General features: G+C 36.9%; 2 protein-coding genes across 2 annotated transcripts in view; both read left to right on the top strand.

The window, feature by feature from the left end:
• The window catches only part of col2a1b (collagen, type II, alpha 1b), a 53,069-nt gene extending 38,849 nt beyond the window's left edge, over positions 1–14,220 (top strand). The window contains exons 33-51 of the mRNA XM_067388746.1: positions 379–432; positions 541–594; positions 1,704–1,757; positions 3,440–3,547; positions 3,635–3,688; positions 3,763–3,816; positions 3,965–4,126; positions 4,266–4,373; positions 5,377–5,484; positions 7,441–7,494; positions 7,578–7,685; positions 8,347–8,400; positions 8,819–8,926; positions 9,026–9,079; positions 9,271–9,378; positions 10,260–10,539; positions 10,643–10,830; positions 10,938–11,180; positions 13,023–14,220. Coding sequence (XP_067244847.1) covers positions 379–432; positions 541–594; positions 1,704–1,757; positions 3,440–3,547; positions 3,635–3,688; positions 3,763–3,816; positions 3,965–4,126; positions 4,266–4,373; positions 5,377–5,484; positions 7,441–7,494; positions 7,578–7,685; positions 8,347–8,400; positions 8,819–8,926; positions 9,026–9,079; positions 9,271–9,378; positions 10,260–10,539; positions 10,643–10,830; positions 10,938–11,180; positions 13,023–13,169 — 2,100 coding nt within the window. The 3' untranslated portion in view covers positions 13,170–14,220. The remainder of the gene's footprint in view (positions 1–378; positions 433–540; positions 595–1,703; positions 1,758–3,439; positions 3,548–3,634; positions 3,689–3,762; positions 3,817–3,964; positions 4,127–4,265; positions 4,374–5,376; positions 5,485–7,440; positions 7,495–7,577; positions 7,686–8,346; positions 8,401–8,818; positions 8,927–9,025; positions 9,080–9,270; positions 9,379–10,259; positions 10,540–10,642; positions 10,831–10,937; positions 11,181–13,022) is intronic.
• Positions 14,221–18,322: 4,102 nt separating this feature from the next.
• LOC137021800 (uncharacterized) lies at positions 18,323–23,522 on the top strand. The gene is made up of 5 exons (XM_067388766.1): positions 18,323–18,479; positions 19,637–19,765; positions 19,850–19,974; positions 22,561–23,199; positions 23,367–23,522. Exons 1-5 carry the CDS (start codon positions 18,358–18,360, stop codon positions 23,372–23,374), a joined length of 1,023 nt encoding a protein of 340 aa, XP_067244867.1. The 5' UTR covers positions 18,323–18,357; the 3' UTR covers positions 23,375–23,522.
• The last annotated feature ends 2,135 nt before the right edge of the window (positions 23,523–25,657 follow it).

Raw genomic sequence — 25,657 nt, 5'->3', positions numbered from 1 at the left:
AACATTTGCACACGAATTGTGTAAAGCGGATCATGAAGAGTGTGATAGTGCCTTGTTATATTTCACACTTTTATTTGGTCAAATAGTTGAGTAATGTGTAATATACAGAGGTTAGTTATACATAGATAAATGATATTGCTATATTTATTGATGAAGCCAGGCTTCTTTGTGCAGTATTAAAGTGACTGGTCATCACTGGTCTACAGTATATAATTCAATACATGAATCAGAAATTGAATACATAAACACATGACATCATGTGTAACGTGTGCATGTTGCAGTGTGTCAGCTGTACACAAATTAAATTATGAGTTCAGATCTGGACGGATGGATGTGAATTTAGAGTCAAACTGCTGATGTTTATGAACTTAATTCTAGGGTTTAACGGGTCCAATTGGTCCTACGGGTCCTGCGGGACCCAACGGTGAAAAGGTACTGAAGTTTACAGTTTATTATTTCTGTGTTGACTATCCAGTATTAATCACTGCATTGCACGTTTAGTCATAACTGAGTCTGATTCTGTGCTCATTCGTTCCTCAGGGAGAATCTGGACCGGCAGGGCCGTCTGGAGCTGCTGGTACTCGTGGCGTTCCTGTGAGTCCCTCACACACTATATCAGTATTCAGAGACCTGTGCTCTACTTTCCATACATTCTCCATCTAAATCAGCATATTTTTGCAACTTGTATATGTAATGCATTGCGAGCAGTGATCTTCTGTTGCTCAGAGATGACATGAAACTTCATACCGACTTCATCTCGTATGAATCCTGGTCCGAATTCATTATACTTCACATAATACATGATATGACATGCAGTACTGGCCAAAAGTGACATCCGGAGGGGATGCTATTTGTTTTTAATGAACCTACAAGTTCAATTAAACCGTAAAATGTTTTGGATTTTTTAAATATTTTAAATATGAGGGAAGATAGAAACACTAAACTTGGTTAGAGTGTTTATCTGACACGATTATTTGGCAAAAAAGGCAAACTACAGTTAAAGGCTTTATTTTACTATGCAAAAAATGCATAGAAAAACAGGAAAAAACACTACAATATAATCAGTTATTAATATTTTGTTGGTTCCCTCTTGTTTTTGCATGTGTTCATAATTTGTATGACAGCCTGGCCAAAAATTATCACACATTTTGGCATGTTTCAGTGCATTATTATCACAAATAAAACAATCGACTCTAAGCATAACTATATAATATGCTTACAAAATCTTTGTTAATAGTATTTGAATAAAGGGTGAAGATGTGAACTTTCCTAGGCCGGGCATCACTTCCGGCCATCTTGGATATTTCAGATCTTCAAACACAAACACATTTTTGGATAAAAATCTGGTTAAGTTCTTGTGGAAAGGGAAGATGTTTGAACTGTGATCAGAGCAGTTCAGTGATTGGCTAGCGGCAAGACAGCAACATGACATAATACAGTTAGAAAAGAACATCATATCAACATGTAGATGGATAGATGAATGGATGAATCGAGTCAAATCATCAACAGTTACATTTAGATAACGTAGTAATCCATGTACAAAAGTATATATTTGCTTTATACATATTGTGTTGTACACTTCTAGGAAAAGAATGTAATATGAACAACATGTATAGACTTTATCACTTATGTTTTAGCTGATGGTGTGGCACCGTACAATACAAGAATCATATATACTAAAAGTAAGGCTTTCTCTTTCTCAGGGTGACCGAGGAGAGACCGGTCCTCCTGGTGCTGCTGGTTTTGCTGGTCCACCTGTAAGTACAATCTTAATAGCTGCTGTTTTTCTTTATTTCTGCCTGACAATAAAGTCTCTCATGTTACCATCAAACTACAGGAATAGCAGTTTCTCAGTGCACAAACAAAATTTCTTTGACCTAGAGGTTACCCAACTAATAGTAAAACTCATTTTTGAAGTGGGGAAGATGGTGCAAATGATGAGAAATCAGAGCTTATAATTGCTTGATTGTATATTTGTTTGATAAAGTTAGCACTGAGATTTCAGTATACTCAGTATAAGAAGGCTGGCGAGTGTGCTATCAAATCAGGAATATTCAACATCAGAACATAGTTAATATGGTTTGTTTCTGCTTCTGCTGTCTGTCCGGCTGTTGTCTCTACATTGGTCCCAGACGTTTAAAACTGTTACCACAACAGTATGGCAGTGATGGCAGTTTTGTAGCATGATTTGAGAGGACTGTATGCAGTTAAAGCTTTAAGTCCTTCTAAAAGATCTTCAGTGGTCAAGCTGAAGCTGAAGCTTCGTGAGCTGGAGCTGTGAGAATGTTTGCCAGTGAAATCAATCATCTCTGTTTTTAGGCATTGTGAACTCTTTTTGGGACATTTTTAATTAAATGTAGTAGAGGAACATGCAGAAAAATATCAGTTCTACTAAAATTAAAATCAACAACTGTCATTCATTCAGTAATGAATAGACCTGATTTTAATCAAACACTACAATCAAGACAGATTTATTATAAATGTTGAATATTATAAATGACAAATGAACAGTTGCATCTAATTAACTATTTCCCCGTCGGCACAGTCTTATAGCTCGTCCCGGGTCGACATTAATTCGGTAACATTAGTCAGTTTTGATTGATACGCTGATAAATGTTGATGATCGTGTTATTTTATGTATGTATCTGCTTACTTATGCTATTGTTTGTTTATGCTTCTTCTTCGCCTGTGTTTTGATCAGGAGATTCTGTACTCTTTCAGAAGATTCATAATAGCGCCCCCTACAGTGAAAACATAGAAAGCTGTCAAATCTTGTCTATGGCAGGAAGTATTTTTTTTTCATAAGTCGAGATAACTCGTTAATGGAGGGAAAAGAGTTAATGACATGAAAGGCGTAGTTGTCCTTTTAGAGCGTGTTAGAGCACTAACATCTAATCATTATAAAAGAGCCCATATTATGCTTTTTTAAGTCTTGATGTTGTTTTTGTGCTCTACTAGAGCAGGTTTTCCTGCTTGAATGTTGATTATTCTCCTCATATTCTCCATTGTTGCAGCTCCTCTCTTCCCAGTCTGTCAGTAACGCTCTGTTTAGTTCCTGTCTCTATGAAGCCCCTCCTTCTGAAAAGCACATTGTGCTCTGATTGGTCGGCTGGAGCAGTGTGTTGTGATTGGTGTTTGGGAAATGTCCCGCCCCTTACCATAACCACCAGTTTCAACACATTACGAACTAACTCAACCAGGCCCCGCCTCTTTATTCTGCATATTAATTATTTAAATGAGGAATATTGTGAAGAAAACTCAAGACTACAATGGAGGCGTTTCAGGGAGTTCAGAAACACTGATATAGAGAAAAACTCCTGCTGGAGGGACTTTGCAGAGGTTTTTCATGCTCAATCTGCAACATTACACACTAAAGAAAGATGAATAGATCCCATTAATATTGTCATTGATTGTTAAATGAATTTTTTGGATGTGTTAGGGTGCAGACGGACAGCCTGGCATCAAGGGAGAGCAGGGTGAAGGTGGACAGAAGGGTGATGCCGGTGCACCGGGCCCTCAGGGGCCTTCTGGAGCTCCAGGTCCTCAGGTAACATCAGCCATTTTCATTTGCGTTACTGTTGTTCGATAGCGTGCCTGTATTTCTTCATATCGTTTATTCTTGCTTTGGTTATAGGGACCAACTGGTGTGTCTGGACCGAAAGGAGCTCGTGGTGCTCAAGGACCTCCAGTAAGTGCAAATCAATGGGTGTTCTTGTAAATGTAGATCTTGAAACTAAATGTTTATTTTTATGATTTTTGCAGGGTGCCACAGGTTTCCCTGGAGCCGCAGGTAGAGTTGGACCTCCTGGTCCCAATGTAAGTAAATCAGTGGACCTGTTCACTATGGCAAAATATCTCAGTGTACAACATTGAATTAGTGTAATTAATTAGTGTATATCCATCATGTCCCTCAGTACGTTTATTAACAGTTTCTTCATGAGAACATATTAATGTCCGTTCTCAGGGTAACCCGGGTCCCGCTGGTCCTGCTGGCCCTCCTGGTAAAGATGGTCCAAAGGGTGTGCGTGGTGACGGTGGTCCTCCTGGAAGACCCGGTGACGCTGGGTTGCGTGGGTCGGCTGGTCCTTCTGGCGAGAAGGGAGATCCTGGAGAAGATGGTCCTCCCGTATGTAGTTTTACTGGATCTCATTAAATGTGCTTCAACTTTGACCTCAGTAATAACTCACCTATTCCTGCATTACTGTTAGTTGACAAGCTGTTTTTAGGTTCCATTAATGGATAATACCATTTCTGTCCCGTTCCAGGGTCCAGATGGGCCTTCAGGTCCTCAGGGTCTGGCTGGTCAGCGTGGAATTGTTGGACTCCCTGGACAGCGTGGAGAAAGAGGTTTCCCCGGCCTGCCTGGACCCTCTGTGAGTCCCACACTGACATTTAATGTCGTAATGATGAAAACACATCAATATTTGTGATGGTTCAGTGATGGGGGAATCACTGTCAGTCATGAGCTTTTTATCAGATTTTCCTTTAAGGTGAACTTTATGTAAACATACTTTACCAGCTGTTGAGTTTCCAGTGAATATGATGAACTGATAATAAAATCAGAATGCTTTTCCATGTTTTATGATCAGATACTTATGCCAATGAAACACATACCTTTGCTGTGAATGCATCTTATGCAAGATATGGAGACACTTTTGCTTTGTCTCATGCACCATTACCCACAGAGATGAGCAGTCTTCACAGTTTCACCAAAAATCATGACAGCATGATTAAAAATCAGAGGTCATTTCTTGAACAACATTTACTGTTAACTCTTTCCCCGCCAACATTTTAAAGGGGTAATGAATTGAGAAATCAACTATTCCTTGAGCTTTTGATATCATATAAGAGGTCATCATACTATAAGAATATCCTGTAAGTTTCAGAAGTGAAAACTTCCTTGTTAGTCCAATAAAGCTTTTTTTTGACAGCGAATGACTGATCCTGGAATAGATAGGTGAAACTCCGCCTCCACAGAAGAAATCAATGCCTACTTCATCATTGCAACATTAGCCCCGCCCACTGGCTTGTTAGTGAGATGAGGAGGAGAGAAGAGCGATACAGGACTAAAAATAACATTACCTTTCAAAGGATCCTAATGCTAGGAATATGATTATTTATTTCATCCAGGGGCACCATGCTTCTATCATTTGTTTCTGCTTCTTCTTCGCCTGTGTTTTGATCCGGAGATTCTGTACTCTTTCAGAAGATGCATAATAGCGCATAACCGTATAACAGTGAAAACATGGATTGACAGAAAATTCCATCAATGGCGGGGAAAGAGTTAATAACAAAGAACAGATGTTATATGGGCAACTATGGCTAACATGGGTAGATTTAACTGAATCACTTTCGATTGATGAATGCCCCTCACAGGGTGAGCCTGGGAAACAAGGAGCTCCCGGAGGATCTGGAGACCGTGGACCGCCTGGACCTGTGGGAGCGCCTGGTATGACCGGAGCTGCCGGAGAGCCTGGGAGAGAGGTACGCTACAACCGTGGTGATTTACTCCAGCACCACCCTTAAAGGGGACATATCATGAAAATCTGACTTTTTCCATGTTTAAGTGCTATAATCGGTTCCCTGGTGCATCTACTAACCAGGAAATGTGAAAAGGGACAATTCGGTAACTTTGTTTCGTCAAGCCTTTCTCTACAAGCATGTGAAAAAAAAGAGCCGCTCAGATTTTGCTTCCCTTGTGAAGTAGGAAGGGGATCTTATTGTAATATTACCACCCTTTAATCTGCACTTTCTACCCACGGCACCGTCATTTTTTTTCATAAGCAACAACGGTGTACTAGTTAGAGTCTGGACACATGCTAGTGGATGAGTTGAATCAACTCCACAGCAACTACATCAATTTATCCACTAACCATTCAGAAACGTCCAGTTTCATTCTAAAACTTCTTCCTGAGTCTCTCCATCAGTGTTGACTCCGGTTTGAACATTGTAAGGCTGAACACCGTTACTGACAATCCTCATTTTGGCTGCGCGAGATTCTCCAGCTTTGTTGGAAAGGGGGCGGGAGCAGCAGCTCATTTGCATTTAAAGGGACACACACAAAAACGGCGTGTTTTTGTTCACACCCAAATAGGGCAAATTTGACAAGCTATAATAAATGATCTGTGGGGGATTTTGAGCTGAAACTTCACACACACATTCTGGAGACACCAGAGACTTATATTACATGATGAAAAGGGGCACAATAGATCCCCTTTAAAATCAACCTGTAAAATAAACCAAGGAAAATAAGCAAACCTTTTGGGATCTCACACAGTTGAGGCCACACCTGAATTACATTTTTCAGATGAAATATGAAATATTGTGTATCTCAATTTCAGATGAGATACATAATATTTCAGTGCTTTTGATTTAGTAAAGATGGTAGCAGATTTGAAGGTAAAAACAGCTAAGAATTATACTTCAGTCTCTGATCTTATTGATCAGTATCTGAATTTAGCAACCAACAGAAAGTGTTACATGGGACATGACCAACAAAACCAGTTATCTTAGACCAGATCAAGAAGCCCAGTTCCAAATTGCAGCATCTATAATTTTAGCTTTATTAATTTTTATAGCACTTATATATATATAGCACTATACAATACAAATAACTTCAAAGCAGCTGGTTCAACCCACATCTAGATCCCACTTGAATGCCCAGTGTCAAAATCCTTACAATAAATTCTTAAGACATTAAAGTCTGCATGAAATCCAAATTGACCCTATCCATTTTTTAATAAATGCTACTGGTCTTACTGTGAATAATTCATCTATGCATATATAAATTCACTCATTTTTTAGACCTTGTAATCTTTAATCAAACCTGTATGTAAGGCCATGCTGCACTTGAGCCAATCGGCCTCCATTCTGGTGCAGTTTACAACACTCACTTTTCACAATCAACATCCGACTGAGTAAACCAGGAGTTGCTGAGGCGGGTAATGCACTCCCAATTCTTCACATAAAATGTGGGGAAAATGGCTTTTAGAGCCTAATCATAGTTTTCACGTGATTGACAGGCCTGTGCTGCAGTTCTGTGGATGTTTTGCCCTCCAGGTCTCCACACTGGTCACATGACTGAAAATTATGAATGTTTTGAGCAAGGTTAATAATTTTCCCATCTTCGTCAAAGACATGCTAAAGACCATATGGCATGTTTTGCCAGTCAAGACTTGTCTATGTGTTGTACAGTGGGATCTCGGAGCATCCTCTGTAATCGTCATGATGAGACAGATGTGGCGGCCCGTCACTGATTTTGTACCGTTTCTGCATTTTTCCAATTCATATAGTATCTCAGTTTGTTCAACAGTTTGTTGAAAATCATTTTCATTTACAGAAAGAAAACAACTAACGGAGATTAGAAAAATGTATTGATTGTATTGACAGTTGTCAAAAGAGTAGCTCATGGCGAGTTGAATATTATACATTGTTTTTCAGGGCAATCCTGGATCTGATGGTCCTCCTGGCCGAGATGGTTCTGCAGGAATAAAGGTGGGGAATATAATGTTCATGCATCACAGTGCCATTATCAATGCATTATCAATGCATTTATGCTTGTTGACTCTTCTGTTCAGGGTGACAGAGGTGACACTGGTCCAGCTGGTGCTCCTGGTGCTCCGGGTGGTTCTGGTGCCCCTGGTCCAGTCGGACCCACTGGTAAACAGGGAGACAGAGGAGAGGCCGTAAGTACAGATTACTAGAGCTCTTTTATTGGAGCTCTTTTAAAAAAAATAACCAAACATTAGTTTATTAGTCTGGATCATTGTGTCCAGAAAAGGGTTTGTTCTGTTGATGTTATTAAAGGGTACTGCTGAAAGGATTAGTTGGCTGATATCATCCGATACGTACAAAATTGAACATATTAAATTAAATATATATATATATATAATTTTTTTTTTTTTTTTTTTTTTTTTTTACCAACAATGTAGGCTAGAATTTTGTTAAATGTTCTTAGCATTTTTTAGAAATATATCACTTGATTTAAAAAAAGTGATTTTGTGTACTAGTTTAAATTCTTATCAGCCCTGACAATGTAATTTTTCTCAACAGGGTGGAATGTGTATGAGTGGCTTTAATTCACTATAAACACTATAAAACATAAATCAAAATGAGTGTTGAGACATTCCAAGCTTCAGTTGAATTTCCCTTTAAATCTGGAAAGTGGTATAGCCGGATGGGATAATGTCTTAAAGCTGCCGTTAATACATAGAAGAGTGGACAGCACTGTCCTGTGCACTGCTGGAAAATGATAAGGCAGATTTTTTTTTTTTTTTATGATTTTCAAAAGATGATTTCAAGCCAAAAGATGAAGATACTTGACACACTTATTACATTTAACTGCAGGGACCCAAAGGACCTTCTGGATCTCCAGGGCCTGCTGGAGCTCGGGGAATGCCTGTAAGTACTTTTCTTGTCACACTTTAACAACACTCTGGACTTTTCCTTGCTTTATTTATTTTGTTGTCAGCTCTAAAAATTCAAGTGCTGAAACTAGAGCTGCACGATTAACTGAAATGAGCTTAAAATTGAGCTTAGTGCGATTATGAAATCGCAAAAGGCTGAGATTTTTTTTTTTATGCGCAGCTTGTCAGTGAAGCACGGCTCTGTGATCAGCAACATGCATTTGAAGCCACATGCGTCAAACATCTTTCCAAACATGAGAAGCATTTATGAACCTCATGTCCAACTAAAGACAACCTTTAATAACATTTTTTTACTCCAAACATCAGTTGTGCATTTCAGTTTTCAATGTGCATGCATAAAATTCAATGTAGACTTAACATTCAGTTACAATGCCCATGTTCATTAATCACAGGGACCACAAGGGCCACGTGGAGATAAGGGAGAAGCTGGCGACTCAGGTGAGAGAGGACAGAAAGGACATAGAGGTTTCACCGGTCTTCAAGGTCTGCCTGGGCCTCCTGTAAGTTGCTATTTCTTTGTGACATTTGAACTAAAGCATTCCATGTACAAATACTGAGGTAAGATGTGATGCACTAACTCCTGTACAATCCACACACAGGGCCAGCCTGGTGACCAAGGTGCTTCTGGACCTTCTGGACCCGGTGGAGCAAGAGTACGTACCCAGGAATATCCCAAAGTTTAGCTCCAACCTCAAACACACCTGAGCCAACTGATCAAGGTCTTAAAAACTAGTTTTTTGGAAGAGGTTGGAACAAAACTTTGGAGGTCGTCAGGATTAGAAACCCTTGGACTATGCAAACAGGTCACGCTGTGCTGAGACTCAAACTTTCTGTCTCTTTCCAGGGACCCCCAGGCCCTGTTGGTCCAGCTGGAAAAGATGGAGCAAATGGTTCGCCTGGACCTATTGGACCCCCTGGACCTCGTGGGCGTTCTGGAGAGACTGGGCCATCCGTAAGTACCAAAGTGAAACCTAGATTTACACATTGGTTCCCAACCTTCCTGGAGTATCCAGGACATACCTCCAACATTTCACATTTAGTTTGTCTCCCTAGTTAAACACACCTGATCCAATTGATCAGTCAGTTAGTAGAGACTCCAAGACCTGATATGGGCATGTTAGATAATGGATACTCCCAAAATGTGTGCTGTTGGAGGTGTTCCAGGACCAGGGTTGGGAAATGCTGGTCTTTAAGTGCCCCTATTATGCTATTTTAAAGGTTTCTAATGTTGTTTTGAGTCTCCTACAACAGGTTTATATGAATCTAAAGTCAAAAACACTTTAATTTTCTCATAATATCCACTGCAGCATCAGCTATTTTCTCTCAGTGTCTGAAACGCTTCCATCAAGGATTCGGTCTCTCTAAACCCCGCCTTTCTGGGAGCTGCTCTGCTCTGATTGGTCAGAAACCAAACGTTCATTATCATATCTGAATCTCAGCTCTTGATTCACAGTGATACGAACATTACCAATGGCGTCGGTTTTACCGTATCAATCTCATCAAAGTGGATTTGGCAGCAAACTCTTCCAGTCTCAGATACAACTACAGTGATTGAGGGCGGGGCAAAGAGACGCTGTTTAGCCAATCAAGAGCAGAGGCGGGCATTATGCAAATTAGTTACAAACCTACATAGGAGACAATAACTCCATTTATCTGCATTTTGATCTTTAAAACTTCCCAAACAGCTTTATTACACACTACATGAAGCTTGAAAGGTAATATCTGAAAAAGCATAATAGGGGCAAATTAAATATTCTGATTAAAAATGTCTGCTGAAAATTAAGGACACATAACTGTAAATCAGTGTCACTAAAATACACTGCTTCTCCATAGGGCCCCCCTGGAAATCCTGGACCCCCTGGTCTTCCTGGCCCGCCGGGACCTGGCATCGACATGTCTGCTTTTGCTGGTCTGTCTCAGCTTGAAAAGGGTCCTGATTCCTACAGGGCAGACCAAGCTGCAGAAGGCAACCTTCAGAATGATGCCGAGGTGGATGCCACTCTGAAATCCCTGAATAACCAGGTCGAGAGCATTCGTAGCCCTGACGGTACTAAGAAGAGCCCTACCCGGACCTGCAGAGACCTGAAACTCTGCCACCCAGACTGGAAGAGTGGTGAGTTTGCATCAGAGAGAAGCGTGGTTACAGTGGAGTTCATGTAAGAGGTGAATAATAGGGAAAATACGTGGTATTAAGAAAGTTTTGTCTCTCTCTTTAGGTGAATACTGGATTGATCCTAACCAGGGCTGCACCGTTGATGCTATCAAGGTATTCTGCAACATGGAGACCGGCGAGACTTGCGTCTATCCAAAACCTGCCAACATCCCACGCAAGAACTGGTGGACCAACAAGGGTGCTGAACGCAAACATGTTTGGTTCGGAGAAGCCATGAATGGTGGATTCCATGTGAGTGTCTCACTTTCCTGTTCTTGAATTGGATTTAGGACCATTTTCAGAACTATTCTTTAGGATTTCGATCATCTCTGGCTAATGAACGTTTTTCACTACCACAGTTTAGCTATGGAGACGAAAATTTGGCACCTAATACAGCAAGTATTCAGATGACCTTCCTAAGACTGCTGTCCACAGAGGCCTCGCAGAACCTCACCTACCACTGCAAGAACAGCATCGCCTATATGGATGAGGCCAATGGCAACCTGAAGAAGGCTCTTCTGCTGCAGGGATCCAATGATGTGGAGATCCGAGCTGAGGGCAACAGTCGCTTCACATATAGTGTTCTTGAGGATGGTTGCAAGGTGAGGAAATGCTTTTGTCCTCTATAGAATAGGCATGGGAATCAAGAATTTAAAGAAAACACTGGAAGTGAATCTAACCCATTTTGCATTACAGCAAAATGATACAAAGGGAGTAAGTAGACAATGAGAAAAACTCAGGAGATTACTGTCTAAGAGTTAAGCGTGAGAATTCTCCGCCTTGACCCCAAAGTTTGCCTGCCTCAGTCAGCGCGCAAAATGTTTGTTAAATAAATTTAACGTCTTTCACAAAATCTTAAAAAAAAGAACAAAAAATAGCTAAATTTCCTGTGGTGCACTTATACTCTTAGTATGATTTTTACATCAAAAATTTTCATAATTTAGAAATAAAAGGCCGTGATGAACATGTAGCCGATCACAAACATGTTGAGCACATGAAAGCAATGAGGGATCTCGTCATTACAACTTGATTTCTGCACACTAATGAATGCTTTTATAACTAACAGTGCAAGCACACTGTAAATTAAAATTTCACTGGGAGTTTTGGCACGAGTCCAGAACTGATAAACTCACGCTGTTTGATTGACAGCTCCAGCGATTGCAAAGGGAGCGTTCTTTGATCGTTTTTTTTTATATAATAATTTAATCACAGTTCATTATTTTCATCCTACTAAGAGAAACAATGGGAAGTTGGCCGCTAGATCAGATCAGGCATTAGAATTAAAGGGGTGGTTGATTATGAATTGACTTTTTTAATTTTAGTTAGTGTGTAATGTTGCTGTTTGAGCATAAAAAACATCTGTAATGTTACAACGCTCAAAGTTCAATGCAAAGAGAGATATTTTCTTTTAAAGTAATCACTTTTTAAGGACTACAACAAATGGCTGGTAGGGACTACAACGAGCTTCTTCCCAGGTTGGTGACATCACAAAACCCAAAATTTACATAAACCCCACCCCCTAGAACATGCAACAAAGGGGGTCATAAAAGCAAGATGCCTACATAAGTTATAACCATAATTAAACTAAACTATACCTGTTCTGTCTTCATGCAGCATATATTATTTGGCTCTGTAGGATCTTACAACACAAATTTACAGCAATTTAAAGATTATCATGACAGAATATGCTAATCAATGACTTCAAGATAGTTAACTCCACATCAGCTACATAAATTAATCAACTAACTGTTCAGAAACGTCCTGTTGCATTCTACATGTTGTCACTTCTTGAGTCTCTCCATCATTGTCTGACTCCGGTTTGAACATAAAAGGCTAAACACCAATACGGACATTTTCAGTGAGTCTGCGTGAGGTGATCAAAGCTGCTAACAAGAGCTCTTGAAACTCCGCCCTCTTCTTGGGAGTAACAGCTCATTTGCATTTAAAGGGACACACAAAAATGTAGCGTTTTTGCTCATCCTCCATTAAAAAAGTGACAAATTTAACATGCTATAATAAATGATTTGTGGGGTATTTTGAGCTAAAACTTCACATACACATTCTGGGGACATCAGAGACTTATATTACATCTTGTAAAAGTGGCATTTTATGACCCCTTTAACACAGTTACTTACATGTTGTTGCATTACTGTCCATATTATAAACATCTGTTTGCAAAGCCTGCGCCGAAATTGCGACTGATTTATCAAAGAATCCACAGTGAAATGTACTGCATAAAAAATAAATAATGCTCAACTGAGACATTGTTGAAAATAAATAAAATAATCACATTCCTAGCATTAGGATTCTTGTAAATAAAATGTAATATTGTTGCAAAAATCATGGAAATAGTGTGAAATGTCAATGGAAAAGCAGTCCAGTAGATTGCAAAACATGTTCTGTGTGAACAGACCCTTTACATTTGAGGTCTTTTGCCCCTACAGAGACACACAGGACAATGGAGCAAGACAGTAATCGAGTACAAATCACAGAAGACTTCACGCCTACCCATTGTGGACATCGCACCTATGGATATTGGAGGAGCACATCAGGAGTTTGGAGTGGACGTGGGTGCCGTCTGTTTCTTGTAAAGATGAAACCTGGATGCAGAAAGAATAAGAGAGAGACAACACACACTCGAGAGTGAGGAACAAAGAAACAGAGGAACTAAAGAACTAGACATTTTTGAGTGGGACATCTTTTTATGACTAGAAGAAAAAGTGCTTCCGAAAGTATTTTTAGGATATGCACTGATAGGCACTAGCAGTACTCATCTGTGACTGACCGGCAGACACTCTCCCATCTCCACCCTCAGCCCTCTGGGAAAAAAATCTCACAATCGAACCGAACGGTACATAAGGGAGTATGCCAGCGAAAACGACAGAAGTAGAAGTGTGTCTTGGTTTTATTTATTTATTGTTACGGTGCTATCCCTCCCCTCCCATGCATTTGGATCAAGAGTTGTAGTATTTTAGCATTTTCATCTACAATTATTCGACTCACATGCACCCTGAACTCTGACAATCACATGCAAGTGTTCGTCTTTCTTGTCGCCACAGTGTATGTAAATTACTGTGCATTAAAACATAATCAATGGTGCTAATCTTTTAAAACACCCTGCTTTTTTTCTCCAACGTCCAGATAGACATATAATAGTTTGTGTATATGTGCGCATGTGCGTTGAAGTTAGCTTTTCTTTCTACCTGTTATGTCACACTATTCGAAGAGGCTGTTCACGCAAGTGGTCTGTAGCCCAGTTTTGAATTAAATTTTTAAGCTACCTCATGCTGGACAAAACAATCAGAAAAAGTAAAGCCTTACGAATTTGTAAAGTCAGCATAAAGCTAGTATTTAAAAGATAAATTCATTCTTTTATCTGCTCCACTCTACTCTTTATAAAATCGGCCCTAAGCACAGCCTTCATTTGAAAGCCTAAACATATGTAAAAGACTTGTTTTTATTTCCTTGTTTTATGGTTTTAATGAATGCAAAATGTACAACTTTTTTTCTTCCTTTGGTTTTAGATGCACTCTTAGATGTAGGGCAAGAGCTTACACTATGTGCGTTGTGTTGCTTTAAGTTGTTTTTGTTAAAATAAAAGGATAGTACATCTTTGTTCAGTTATGTAGTATGGGTTTCATAGGTGGGTTGATCTGTTTTGTCTGTTTTTTGGGGAAAATAAAGAAAAAATCTAGCATCACATCAAATAGTTAATTATGACGGTCATTAATATTTCAGATAATGCGTACAGTGTGCAGTAATGCACATAGTATGATCTGTCAGTCTGGTTAGTGTATTTATGTAAAGTAAATTTCCACTTGTACATTTGTGCTGTTTTTCTATGACTTTTTACCGTAGCAATAACAGATAGAATCATTTCTATGAAATAAATAGTGTAATGATGGTACATCTTCTATGGGGTTTTCTTACGGCATGCCTTTGTGATTCAGTGAGGATATTCGAGTGAAAAGTAATGTCATATAAAATTTATGCGACATATAACTTGTAAGTATGAACTGTAAGGAAACACTTTTTTGCTATCCAGAATCAGTTAATCGATCTTACTTTTGAGCTGGTTTTTCAAAGCAAAATTGGATTGGATCACTGTGGTAGAAATAATACGAGATGGAAAAAACAAATTCAATGCTTTTGCGTTCTTTCAGTACAGAAGAGGATTAGGGCCAAGCAATAATAATAAAAAATAAAACCATCTCGAGATTAAAGTTGTTAAATTTCGAGAAAAAAACTAGTTAAATTTCGAGAAAAAAGTCAAAATAAAATGTTGAGAATAAACTCATTAAATTATGAGAAAAAACTTGTTAAATTTCGAGAAAAAAGTCAAGATAAAATGTTGAGAACAATGTTGAGTCATTCAATTACGAGAAAAAAGTCATTAAATTACAAGAACAAATTCGTTAAATTACGAATTTGTTCTCATCATTTAACAATTTTTTCTCGTAATTTAATGAGTTTATTCTCAACATTTTATCTCGACTTTTTTTCTCAAAATTTAATGACATTTTTCTCATAATTTAACGAATTTGTTCTCGTAATTTAACGACTTTTTTCTCGCAATTTAATGACTTTATTCTGAACATTTTATCTCGACTTTTTTCTCGAAATTTAATGACTTTATTCTCAACATTTTCTCAACTTTTTTTCTCGAAATGTAACAACATTTTTCTCATAATTTAACGAATTTGCTCTCGTAATTTAACGACTTTTTTCTCGTAATTTAACGACTTTTTTCTCGTAATTTAATGACTTTATTCTCAACATTTTATCTCGACTTGTTTTCTCGAAATTTAACGAGATTTTTCTCATAATTTAACAAATTTGTTCTCGTAATTTAATGACTTTATTCTCAACATTTTCTCAACTTTTTTTCTCGAAATGTAACGCAATTTTTCTCATAATTTAACGAATTTGTTCTCGTAATTTTACGACTTTTTTCTCGTAATTTAATTACTTTATTCTCAACATTTTATCTCGACTTTTTTCTCAAAATTAAAAAGTTTTTTTCTCGTAATTTAACGAGTTTATTCTTAACATTTTATCTAGACTTTTTTCTTGTAATTTAAAGCGGACCTCGGTAAGATTTGCGAAGCTCCCCCTACAGGTTCCTTCAGTGAATCACACTGTGTAAATACTCCAAGCGCATCTCTGGACTACAAAGACTACAACGCTCACCAGCATAGTTTTGAAAATACAGTACACTCGATGGAGGTGGGTAATTTTCGAAATTGTCTTATAAAGTCGTAATATATACATTGTTTTTGAATTACCATAAAGCATTTTGTCACTCTCGCGTGAACGTGAACATGAGGCGAGATTGTGTCAGGTCGGCGCAGCTCAACTTGCAAATGCTGTTTTCTGGCGTAGACGTGCCAGAGGGGGTTAGTGCTCGCCTACAAGTCACTACAAGTCAATTAACCATCGTAAGGACTTAGAAAACTATTTATTAAGGTAAAAAAAGTTACTTATTTCTGCTTTAACAACTTTTTTATGGATTTTTCTCATAATTTAATAGGTTTATTCTCAACATTTTATCTCAACCTTTTTCTCTTAATTTAACAAGTTTATTCTCAACATTTTATTTCGACTTTTTTCTCAAAATTTTACAACTTTAATCTCGAGATGGTTTTATTTTGTTATTATTGCTTGGCCCTAATCCTCTTCCATAGTTCAGAAAAGTTTTTGTTCAGTGTTGAACAAAAAAAAAAAAAAAAAGTCAGTGTTGTTCAAAAGCAACCTGATCGGATTCCGGCTATCGGATTGGATCAAATCTTGAAAATGGGTTGTTCAAAAAGGAAAAAAAGGATTCTGAAATCAGATTAGATCACAAAATCCAATCTTGGTTTTGATCTGGATGAAATCATCAGTTTGTGTTGTTCAAAACGTTTTTAGTAAGATTTGGATACCTGATCCAAAAAATCAGGATTATACTGATCAGGATGGTGGATTTCAGGAACAAACATGTAATAAAACTTGGTCAAAAAATACATTTATATCATGTAATATACATGCATACATTTTATTTATTTTGCTCTTGATTAGTTTAACTGTTACAGTAATAAATTAGAAGTAGACATTGCTACATATTTCAGTAACTGTAAAGTAAAACAAGACATTTTGATGCCATAAAATAATCAGCTGTAAATATCAAACAAAGTATTATATTTGATTCAAAGTTCTCTCTTTGTAAACATACATTGTCACAGTCAGTCAAAAGTTATTTGTAAAGTTTTTCAGATGAATTTCTCTGGTTTTCTGAGAGAATGCATTGAAATGTTTTTCCCCACCATCTCATGTTCCGTCTATCACCATGTCCCTTCAGGGGCTCCGTAGAACACTAGATTTGGTTATCTGGAAGAGTGTCTATCTGGATCAGGGTGATCCAATCCAAGTTTGCTTTGAAAAAAACAGCACAAAAGTAAAATGGATTACCTGATCCTGGATAGCAAAACATGGGATTTCCAAATCCAGATCTCCTGATCCAGATTAAACTTTTTGAACAACTGGTCCCAGGATTTGATCAAGGAGACATGCAAAATGTGCAGTGTTGGGGGCCTCCAGGAATGAGGTTGGGAAACACAGAGAGGAACTGGACACATGAAGACTCGCACTGATCCAGATAAGAGGAATCCTGACACCTTGTGGAATTTCTTTGAAGGGCAGCTGAAAGTAAAGCATGTGTGGCACATCTTGTCCTCACTGCAAGTTTTAAGCAAGACTTAAAGGATTAGTTCACTTTCAAATAAAAAATTAGCCCATGATTTACTCACCCTCAAGTCATCCTAGGTCTATATGACTTTCTTCTTTCTGATGAACACAACCGGAGTTATATCAATAAATATCCTGAGCTGAAGTAGTCTCCGTCTACATCCATCCATCATAAACGTACTCCAAGCAGCTCCGGGGGGTTAATAAAGGCCTTCTGAAGCGAAACAATGCGTTTGTGTAAAAAAAAAATCCATATTTAACAAGTTATGAAGTAAAATATCTACTTTCCATCAGATCGCCCTCAATATTTAAGTTAGTTTAAGAAAGTATCAAACTCTTGCAGTTCAAAAAGCTCATGCTACGTCCTCCTTCCCTACTCAACTTACGGGAAAAGTGACGCCATCACTTACTTCGGATGCGTCGGATATTTATTAATAAGCCTATATTGTGTTCAGCAGAAAGAAGAAAGTCATATACACCTAGGATGGCTTGTGGGTGGGTAAAGCTTGGGGTAAATTTCATTTGAAAGCGAACTAATCCTTTAACACTGTGTCCAAACCAGACGCAACGCTAAAATCTTTTCTGTGTTAATCAAATTTTTGTCCTAACCAGCCGACGATTCTGTTTTAAAAACGATTTCTATATTTCTGCGATATTGTGGCTGGAACAACATGACAAAGTATGGCAGTGATAATCTCAGGATATGTTTATGTGCTTTATTGTGTAATGTGACTTTAAATATCATCATTTCTTCAGTAGCCATCACTGAAACCAACAATAGACAATATTATATTATTTAATATTCTTAAATCTTATATGACTTAAATATTGTTCCAGTAACTCAAATATGAATGTTTAATAATGTTAACAAATAGTGTAATATTCACTAATTTGATTTTGTACTTTTCCATCAGTTGCGAGTGCCGAGAGAGCCCGCCCCTGCGCTCTTCTGATTGGCTGTGATTTTTGATTGACTATCGTGTCTCATAGTCGCGGCCGCCATTTTGGAGTGAAATGCTAACTGGATAACAGAACAGAAACACAAAAGCAAACAAAATGACAACGAAAGAGAAGGCAAAGTGGAATAAACGAACGCAATGTTCGGCAATACACTGCAAAAACTATCAGTGTAGCACTACAGAGGTTGCCTTCCATCGTTTTCCCAAAGACCCTGACAGGTAATTATTCACAAAAGTGTAGAAATATTGCGTGTTTTGAAGTGGGATTTATGCTAGCGCTATCTTATGCAACTGCTAATTTAATTTTTTTAGTCTTTATTCATTTTATGAACTGCAGGTCCTAGCCATAGAAGCCATAATAATGATTTATATGAATGTGCTACTAAGTTAGAATCGATTTATTTAATTTATTTCATTGATAACTTATTTTGTATGTTATTTGTCTCATAGGAAACTGAGGTTATTATATAATTAGATTAACTCATCATTTCATTCTTACCCTTCATACTTAATGTAGAGAAAAATATAATATTGATGAAATCCTTGAACTTCCCTGTCTCAAGTTATTTGAGAATAAGCCTAGTGAGTTACTTAATACTTTTATTTTATTGTTTAAATATATTTTTTTAAATATTTTTTTTTTCAAGTAACAAGTTAAAGGGTTAGTTCACCCAAAAATGTAAATTCTGTCATTTATTATTCACCCTCATTTCGTTCCACACCCGTAAGATCTTCGTTCATCTTCTGAACACAAATTAAGATATTTTTGATGAAATCCAATGGCTCAGTGAGGCCTGCTAAGCCAGCAATGACATTTCCTCTCTCAAGATCCATTAATGTACTAAAAACATATTTAAATCAGTTCATGTGAGTACATTGGTTCAATATTAATATTATAAAGCCACAAGAATATTTTTGGTGCGCCAAAAAAAAAAAAAAAAAAACGACTTATTTAGTGGTGGCCGATTTCAAAACACTGCTTCAGAGCGTTATGAATCTTTTGTGTCGAATCAACGGTTTGGAGCACCAAAGTAACATGATTTCAGCAGTTTGGCGGTTTGACAGTCGATCCGAATAATGATTCGTTATTTTGTGTTTTTTTGGTGCACCAAAAATATTCTCGTGTCTTTATAATATTAATATTGAACCACTGTACTCGCATGAACTGATTTAAATATGTTTTAGTACATTAATGGATCTTGAGAGAGGAAATGTCCATCGTATTTTAACAAAAATATCTTAATTTGTGTTCTGAAGATGAACGAAGGTCTTACAGGTGTGGAACAGCATAGGCATAAATGACATTATTTTCATTTTTGGGTGAACGAACCCTTTAAATGAATAAATACATGCATACACAATACTGTCTTTTTCAGGTGTGCCAGGTGGGTGCTGCATCTCAGGAATGCATCTTTGTTGGGGATAAGCCCTCTGCAGCTCAATCAAAACTACAGGGTGTGCAGTGCGCATTTTCACTCTAGCCAGTTTAAGAGAGCATGTGATGTGTAAGTATATGCTGAAAAAATATCACTATAAAATTGAAATTGCCTTTAGATGGTACTGTATCTGTCTTTCTCATTACTTTTTAGCCATGCGGGATTGAAATGGAATGCAGTGCCCACAATGGTTAAAGACCCAGACCCACCACTCCCATTGGACTTGAGGTTAAGGAGAAAGCGATCAAAGACACATCAGAAGTTACCATTAAAGAAACGTAAGATATATATAGTTAAATATAGGGATACTTTGAGATTAGAGATGTCAATTTAAAAAAATTCCATGATCGATTGTCATTTATATCAATGATCGGTTACACTTTACTTGAAGGGGTGTACTTGAAGACTGACATGACACCTTCATAATCATAACATGACACATGTCATGAATATGAAGGAGGTTTTATGAATGTTTATGACAACTGTCATTAAGTGTCATTCGCTCAATTATGTCATTTTTAATGCAAAGATGACATTGTTTGAGATGTCCGAGTTATGACAACTTGACATAAACCAATACATCATAACCTGTCAGTGTCTTTGTCATGACAACTTGACATCATTTTGCTTCATGGGATAACATTGCATTAAACTGTCATGTGGTTGGTTTTGTCATGAGGCCATTATAATAGTGTCATGAATATGTATCTTGAGCTCAAGTACAGTGGTACAAATTGAACTTGTCATTAAAATGTCATTAAGTGACAATACTCTGACAAATAATTTTATAACAGTGTCATGACTATTTTTCATTTCATGTTTTTTTTTTTTTTTTTAAGTTTCCTCCAACAGAAGGTCAGATAATAGACCATTTCAAATTTCGTAAAAAAGATGACACTGTTATAAAATAATGGTAACACTTTATTTTAGGGTCTTTTAACTAGTTGCTTATTACTATTAGCATTCATATGGCTAAAATATTGGCTATTTATTAGTACTTATAAAGCACATATTAATGCCTTATTCTGCATGACCATATTCTACATTCTTAATCCTACCCAATACCTAAACCTAACAATTAACTATAATAAGCAGTAAATTAAGAGTTTATTGAGGGAAAAGTCATAGTTAATCATTTATATATGTGTTCCCTAATAATGTAATGTAATGTTAACCCATAAAGCCAAGTAGTTTTTAAGTTTGATAATTAATCTGCTATGTCATGTTTATGACAGGTTATGATGTTTTGCTAATGTCAAGTTGTCATGACAAAGACACTGTCAGGTTATGATGTATTGGTTTATGTCAAGTTGTCGTAACAAAGACATCTCAAACAATGTCATCTTTGCATTAAAAATGACATTTAATGACAGTTGTCATAAACATTCATGAAACATCCTTCATATTCATGACATGTGTCATGTCAAGATTATGAAGGTGTCATGTCAGTCTTATGCACACCCCTTCAAGTAAAGTGTTACCCAATGATCAATTAATTGATTAATCGTTAGCCTTAATATAGCCTGTAATATGCGTCTGCTGCAGTGGCATATAGCCAACGGCATGACAGGGTGTGCAGACTTGCTGTTCCATGTTCCTCACCAAATGAATGAGAAGGGTTTATAGTTTAAATAAAGGGCTATAGGATTATAAAACGAGTTGATGTGATTGATCATTTAAATGACTTATTTAATAATGAAATACATTGACTAATAAAACGTGTCACTCAGATGCGTTTTTGTCAGAATATACTTGACGTGCTCTTCCTCTAACACTGCACTGAAAACGGCAACTACAAAAAAAGAAGCATCCTATATAAGATTAATCAGATATATGGGAATAAGTGTAAAAAAACATAATGGAGTTTTATTAAGTGTTAACAATGAGATTATGTGTTTTTTATAATCAGTTAACACTGCTTTTGTCATTTATTACAAGATAGACAAAATCTGTCACCAAAAAGTCATTCGGTTTAACCAAAATTTCAGTTTTACCGAATTACGATATTTTAAGACAATGCTAACAGGCTGATATCTAGCAAAAGGACAATCAATTATTTTATGTTTAGTACAAGTTTTTAAAATATTACAACATTTTCCATGTTTTATAGCGGTTGCACCGAATGACCTGATGTTTCGGGACATGCGTATGATCAAGTGAAAACATGAATTTTTCAAATAGTTAAGAGAGAGTTAGTTACTTTGCTTCATGACCATGTGGTCCTTTGCAGGTGTCTGAATGATGTCACATCCTGTCACATGATACTGACCGCATGACTTGATCTAAAAAGGTCCCTTTATATCGGTTACTCCAAATGACATCAATGAAATTCATTCTTTCTCATGACAAAGCGACGACTTCTACACATAATTTTAATATCATTTTGCACTTTGTTTATATATGATGATATAAAATCATGCCAGAATAAAAAAATATATACATTTATTACATTTTAAGATGTTTTAATCACAAATGAAATGGCTGTATTGAACTTTGGACGGTTAAACCAAATGACTTTTTGACACTTCAAAATCTTTAAAATATAATTAAACCCTTTTGGATTCAATAAAAGAGATCTAGTTGTACAATCTTACATACTTTGGATGTCATATCTTTGTTTTTATTATTAATATTAATGCCTTTAGACAAAAAAAATTACCTGACACATCATTGACCCATGCACAAAATAAACATAATATTACAAATTATATCTGCAGAAAATGATTTTATATTTCATTTTTAGTCACTCTAGATTTCTTTAATAGTGTCAATCACATTATCCATTTTATAACATCTTACATCTTGTTTTTTTGCTGTAATGTGATTTTAGTTAATAATTTTTCAAATTTGTGTTTGTTTTACAGGCCAAAAAAAAATAGTTTGCCTGGCAAATGTAGTCTCATCCACTGCAGACAGTGTTCAACAACCCGCTGATTCAGTTGTTCACTCACCGACAGCTGTTACCTCACCTGATGCTCCTGTAGCAGGACCTTCCACGCCACTGACACCACTGTTGCCATCAGCCGTTGAACCTTCTGAGAAGGAACGTGCCCTGAAGCTGAAGATTAGGAATCTAAGTGCACAGGTGTGCAAACTGAAGGCGAAAATGAGGAAAATGACCCCGCTGAAGAAGACAGTGAATGCCGGTATTAATAAGGCGTTCGTGATGGAGCAGTTGAAGAAACTCTTACCAGCTAAAGCCTATGCTTTTGTGAGCACACAAATACGTGCGTCTCAGCGGAAGGCTCGTGGTTTTCGGTGGAGCACTCAGGACAAAGCTTTCTTCTTGTCTCTGCTACATGCAAGTCCAAGATGTTACTCGCTGCTGTTGAAAGTGTTTTTTATGCCATCTGTCCGCACACTGCAGAAGCTTGTTAAGTCTGGTGCAATTCCACCAGTCACTGCTAATGCGGAAGCTGAGCAGGTCGAGAAGCCAATGGACTGTATACTAGATGATCAGTTTGATTCCCAACAAATATCTTCTTTTAGTTCTGATGATCATGGTAAGTGGGAAAATTAAAGGATTAAAAGAGTGGATAAACAATGCAACCATCTATAAATAAGCCTGCATCTTAATTAATATTGTCATAATACGTCTAGTTTTATTTGAGACATACAGTATGTATCATTAGGTAAATCATTAATATCTGTATGTATTTTGTTTTTTCAGAACAGTGATGCTGAAGTCAACATCCCTGAGGGTGTCCTATCAAAACGTGTCCTGGACCTGCTGAGATGCATTGCTGTGTCTGTTATCCTGTAATTGCCATTTTTTTTTACACAGTGGCTGTGTTTTTCATCTCTTTAACACACATTAAAATGCAAAAACTGTTTACTGTCAAGCTGTTATATTCTTATTGTTCAACATTCCCACTTTTTGTGATGTTCATAATTTAATTTCATATGGTGGTGTTAAAAGAACACTCCACTTTTTTTGAAAATAGGCTCATTTTCCAACTCCCCTAGAGTTAAACAGTTGAGTTTTACAGTTTTCGAATCCATTCAGCCGATCTCTGGGTCTGGCGGTAGCACTTTTAGCATAGCTTAGCATAGTTCATTGAATCTGATTAGACCGTTAGCATCTCGCTCAAAAATGACCATAGAGTTCCAATATTTTTCCTAATTAAAACTTGACTCTTCTTTAGTTACATCGTGTACTAAGATTGACGGAAAATGAAAAGTTGTGATTTTCTAGGCCGATATGTCTAGGAACTATACTTTCGTTCCGGCGTAATAAAGGAGCTTTGCTGCCGTACCATGAGTGCAGCAGGCGCAATGATAAAACTTTTCATTTTCCGTCTGTCTTAGTACACAATGTAACTACAGAAGAGTCACATTTTAAATAGGAAAAATATCGAAACTCTTTGGTCATTTTTGAGCAAGATGCTAACGGTCTCATTAGATTCAATTAACTATGCTAAGCTATGCTAAAAGTGCTACCGCCAGAACCGGAGATCGGCTGAATGGATTCGAAAACGGTAAAAAACTGTTTAACTCTAGGAGTTGGAAAATGAGCCTATTTTCAAAAAAAGTGGAGTGTTCCTTTAATTCAGTGTGCTAATACTTGAATTTTAAAGAACTTCAACCCAAACTGACAAGGTTTCTAGAGAGAAAGTGTTTGGTGAATAATAGTGGAAGACTTTAACGCGAAGTGTGTAAAATAATCTGTTAAAAGGATCTGATGATCACTAGTGATTGTACATTATTCTGTTGTCATCATTCAGGTTGGTTGTCTGCTTTAATATATTGCCATAGCGACAACAAAAAGATAGTGGACTGCAGTCGCTTTCACTCCAAAATGGCGAAAATGTAGCGGGATGCTGGAACCTTCCATTGTCTTTCGCTTACTGCCAATATAAGTTCTTCAATTGTACATGGGACAACAAAAGTAAAACAGCACCAAAACTTGCCATCCAAACCAAACTGCTTAGATTTCTAAATACCTGCAGTACTTCGACTCTCTGCAACAAGGAAAAGTCAAAAGTGTGTACGTCCAAATGTGTCTGATACTCAGAAGAGCCAGAAAAAGTACTCTAGCCAATAAACAAAACCAGGACACAGTGAAAACAGTAAGAACTGAGCATTTTGGTACACAGCCCAGCACAAAGGCTGTTTAAGAGTATTTGTAGTTACACAAATCATTCTTTCAGGTTTCAGGGAGTAAAAATGATCAATTATTACAGTAGTTGCCAGGTGTTATGGAAAATTAACCCTTTATTTTGAAAGATTTTGTAAGCATATTGCATAGTTGTGCTTGGAGTTGACCATTTTATTTCTGATAGTAATGCAATGAACCATGCCAAATTGTGAGACATCACTTTTGGCCAGGCTATCAACCAATAACCAATGAAATATTAATAACCGATTTTTCCTGTAGATTATCTGACAAAATTATTTGGCAAAAAAGGCAAACCCCTTGACCAAGTTTAGTGTTTCAATCTTCCCTTACATTTAAAATATATATATAATATTTTCCTCATATTTGGATGGTTTCATGTAACTTGTAGGATCACTAAAAACAGATGTCCCCTCCAGACATCACTTTTGTACGGAAGAGGATAAGGGCCAATCAATAATAAAAAAATAAAACCATCTCGAGATTAAAGTTGTTAAATTTTGAGAAAAAACTCGTTAAATTTCGAGAAAAAGTCTAAATAAAATGTTGAGAATAAAGTCATTAAATTATGAGAATAAAGTCATTAAACTACAAGAAAAAAGTCGTTAAATTAAGAGAACTCGTTAAATTTCGCGAAAAAAGTCTAAATAAAATGTTGAGCATAAACATTAAATTATGAGAATAAAGTAATTAAATTACGAGAAAAAAGTCGTTAAATTATGAGAACAAATTCGTAATGTAACAACTTTTTTCTCGTAATTTAATGACTTTATTCTCAACATTTTATCTCGACTTTTTTCTCAAAATTTAACATTTTTCTCATAATTTAACGAATTTGTTCTCGT

Source organism: Chanodichthys erythropterus, chromosome 6 (genome assembly GCF_024489055.1).
Source record: "Chanodichthys erythropterus isolate Z2021 chromosome 6, ASM2448905v1, whole genome shotgun sequence".
NCBI lineage: Eukaryota > Metazoa > Chordata > Actinopteri > Cypriniformes > Xenocyprididae > Chanodichthys > Chanodichthys erythropterus.
Note: the sequence above shows the minus strand (reverse complement) of the source record. Positions and strands in the feature narration are given on the sequence as shown.

Excerpts from the sequence above, each read along its gene's own strand:
- LOC137021800 (XM_067388766.1), top strand. The coding sequence starts at position 18,358 with ATGACAACGAAAGAGAAGGCAAAGTGGAATAAACGAACGCAATGTTCG. Across the intron at positions 18,480-19,636 it reads TTTCCCAAAGACCCTGACAG|GTGTGCCAGGTGGGTGCTGC; the intron begins GTAATTATTCAC and ends TGTCTTTTTCAG. Across the intron at positions 19,766-19,849 it reads TTTAAGAGAGCATGTGATGT|CCATGCGGGATTGAAATGGA; the intron begins GTAAGTATATGC and ends ATTACTTTTTAG.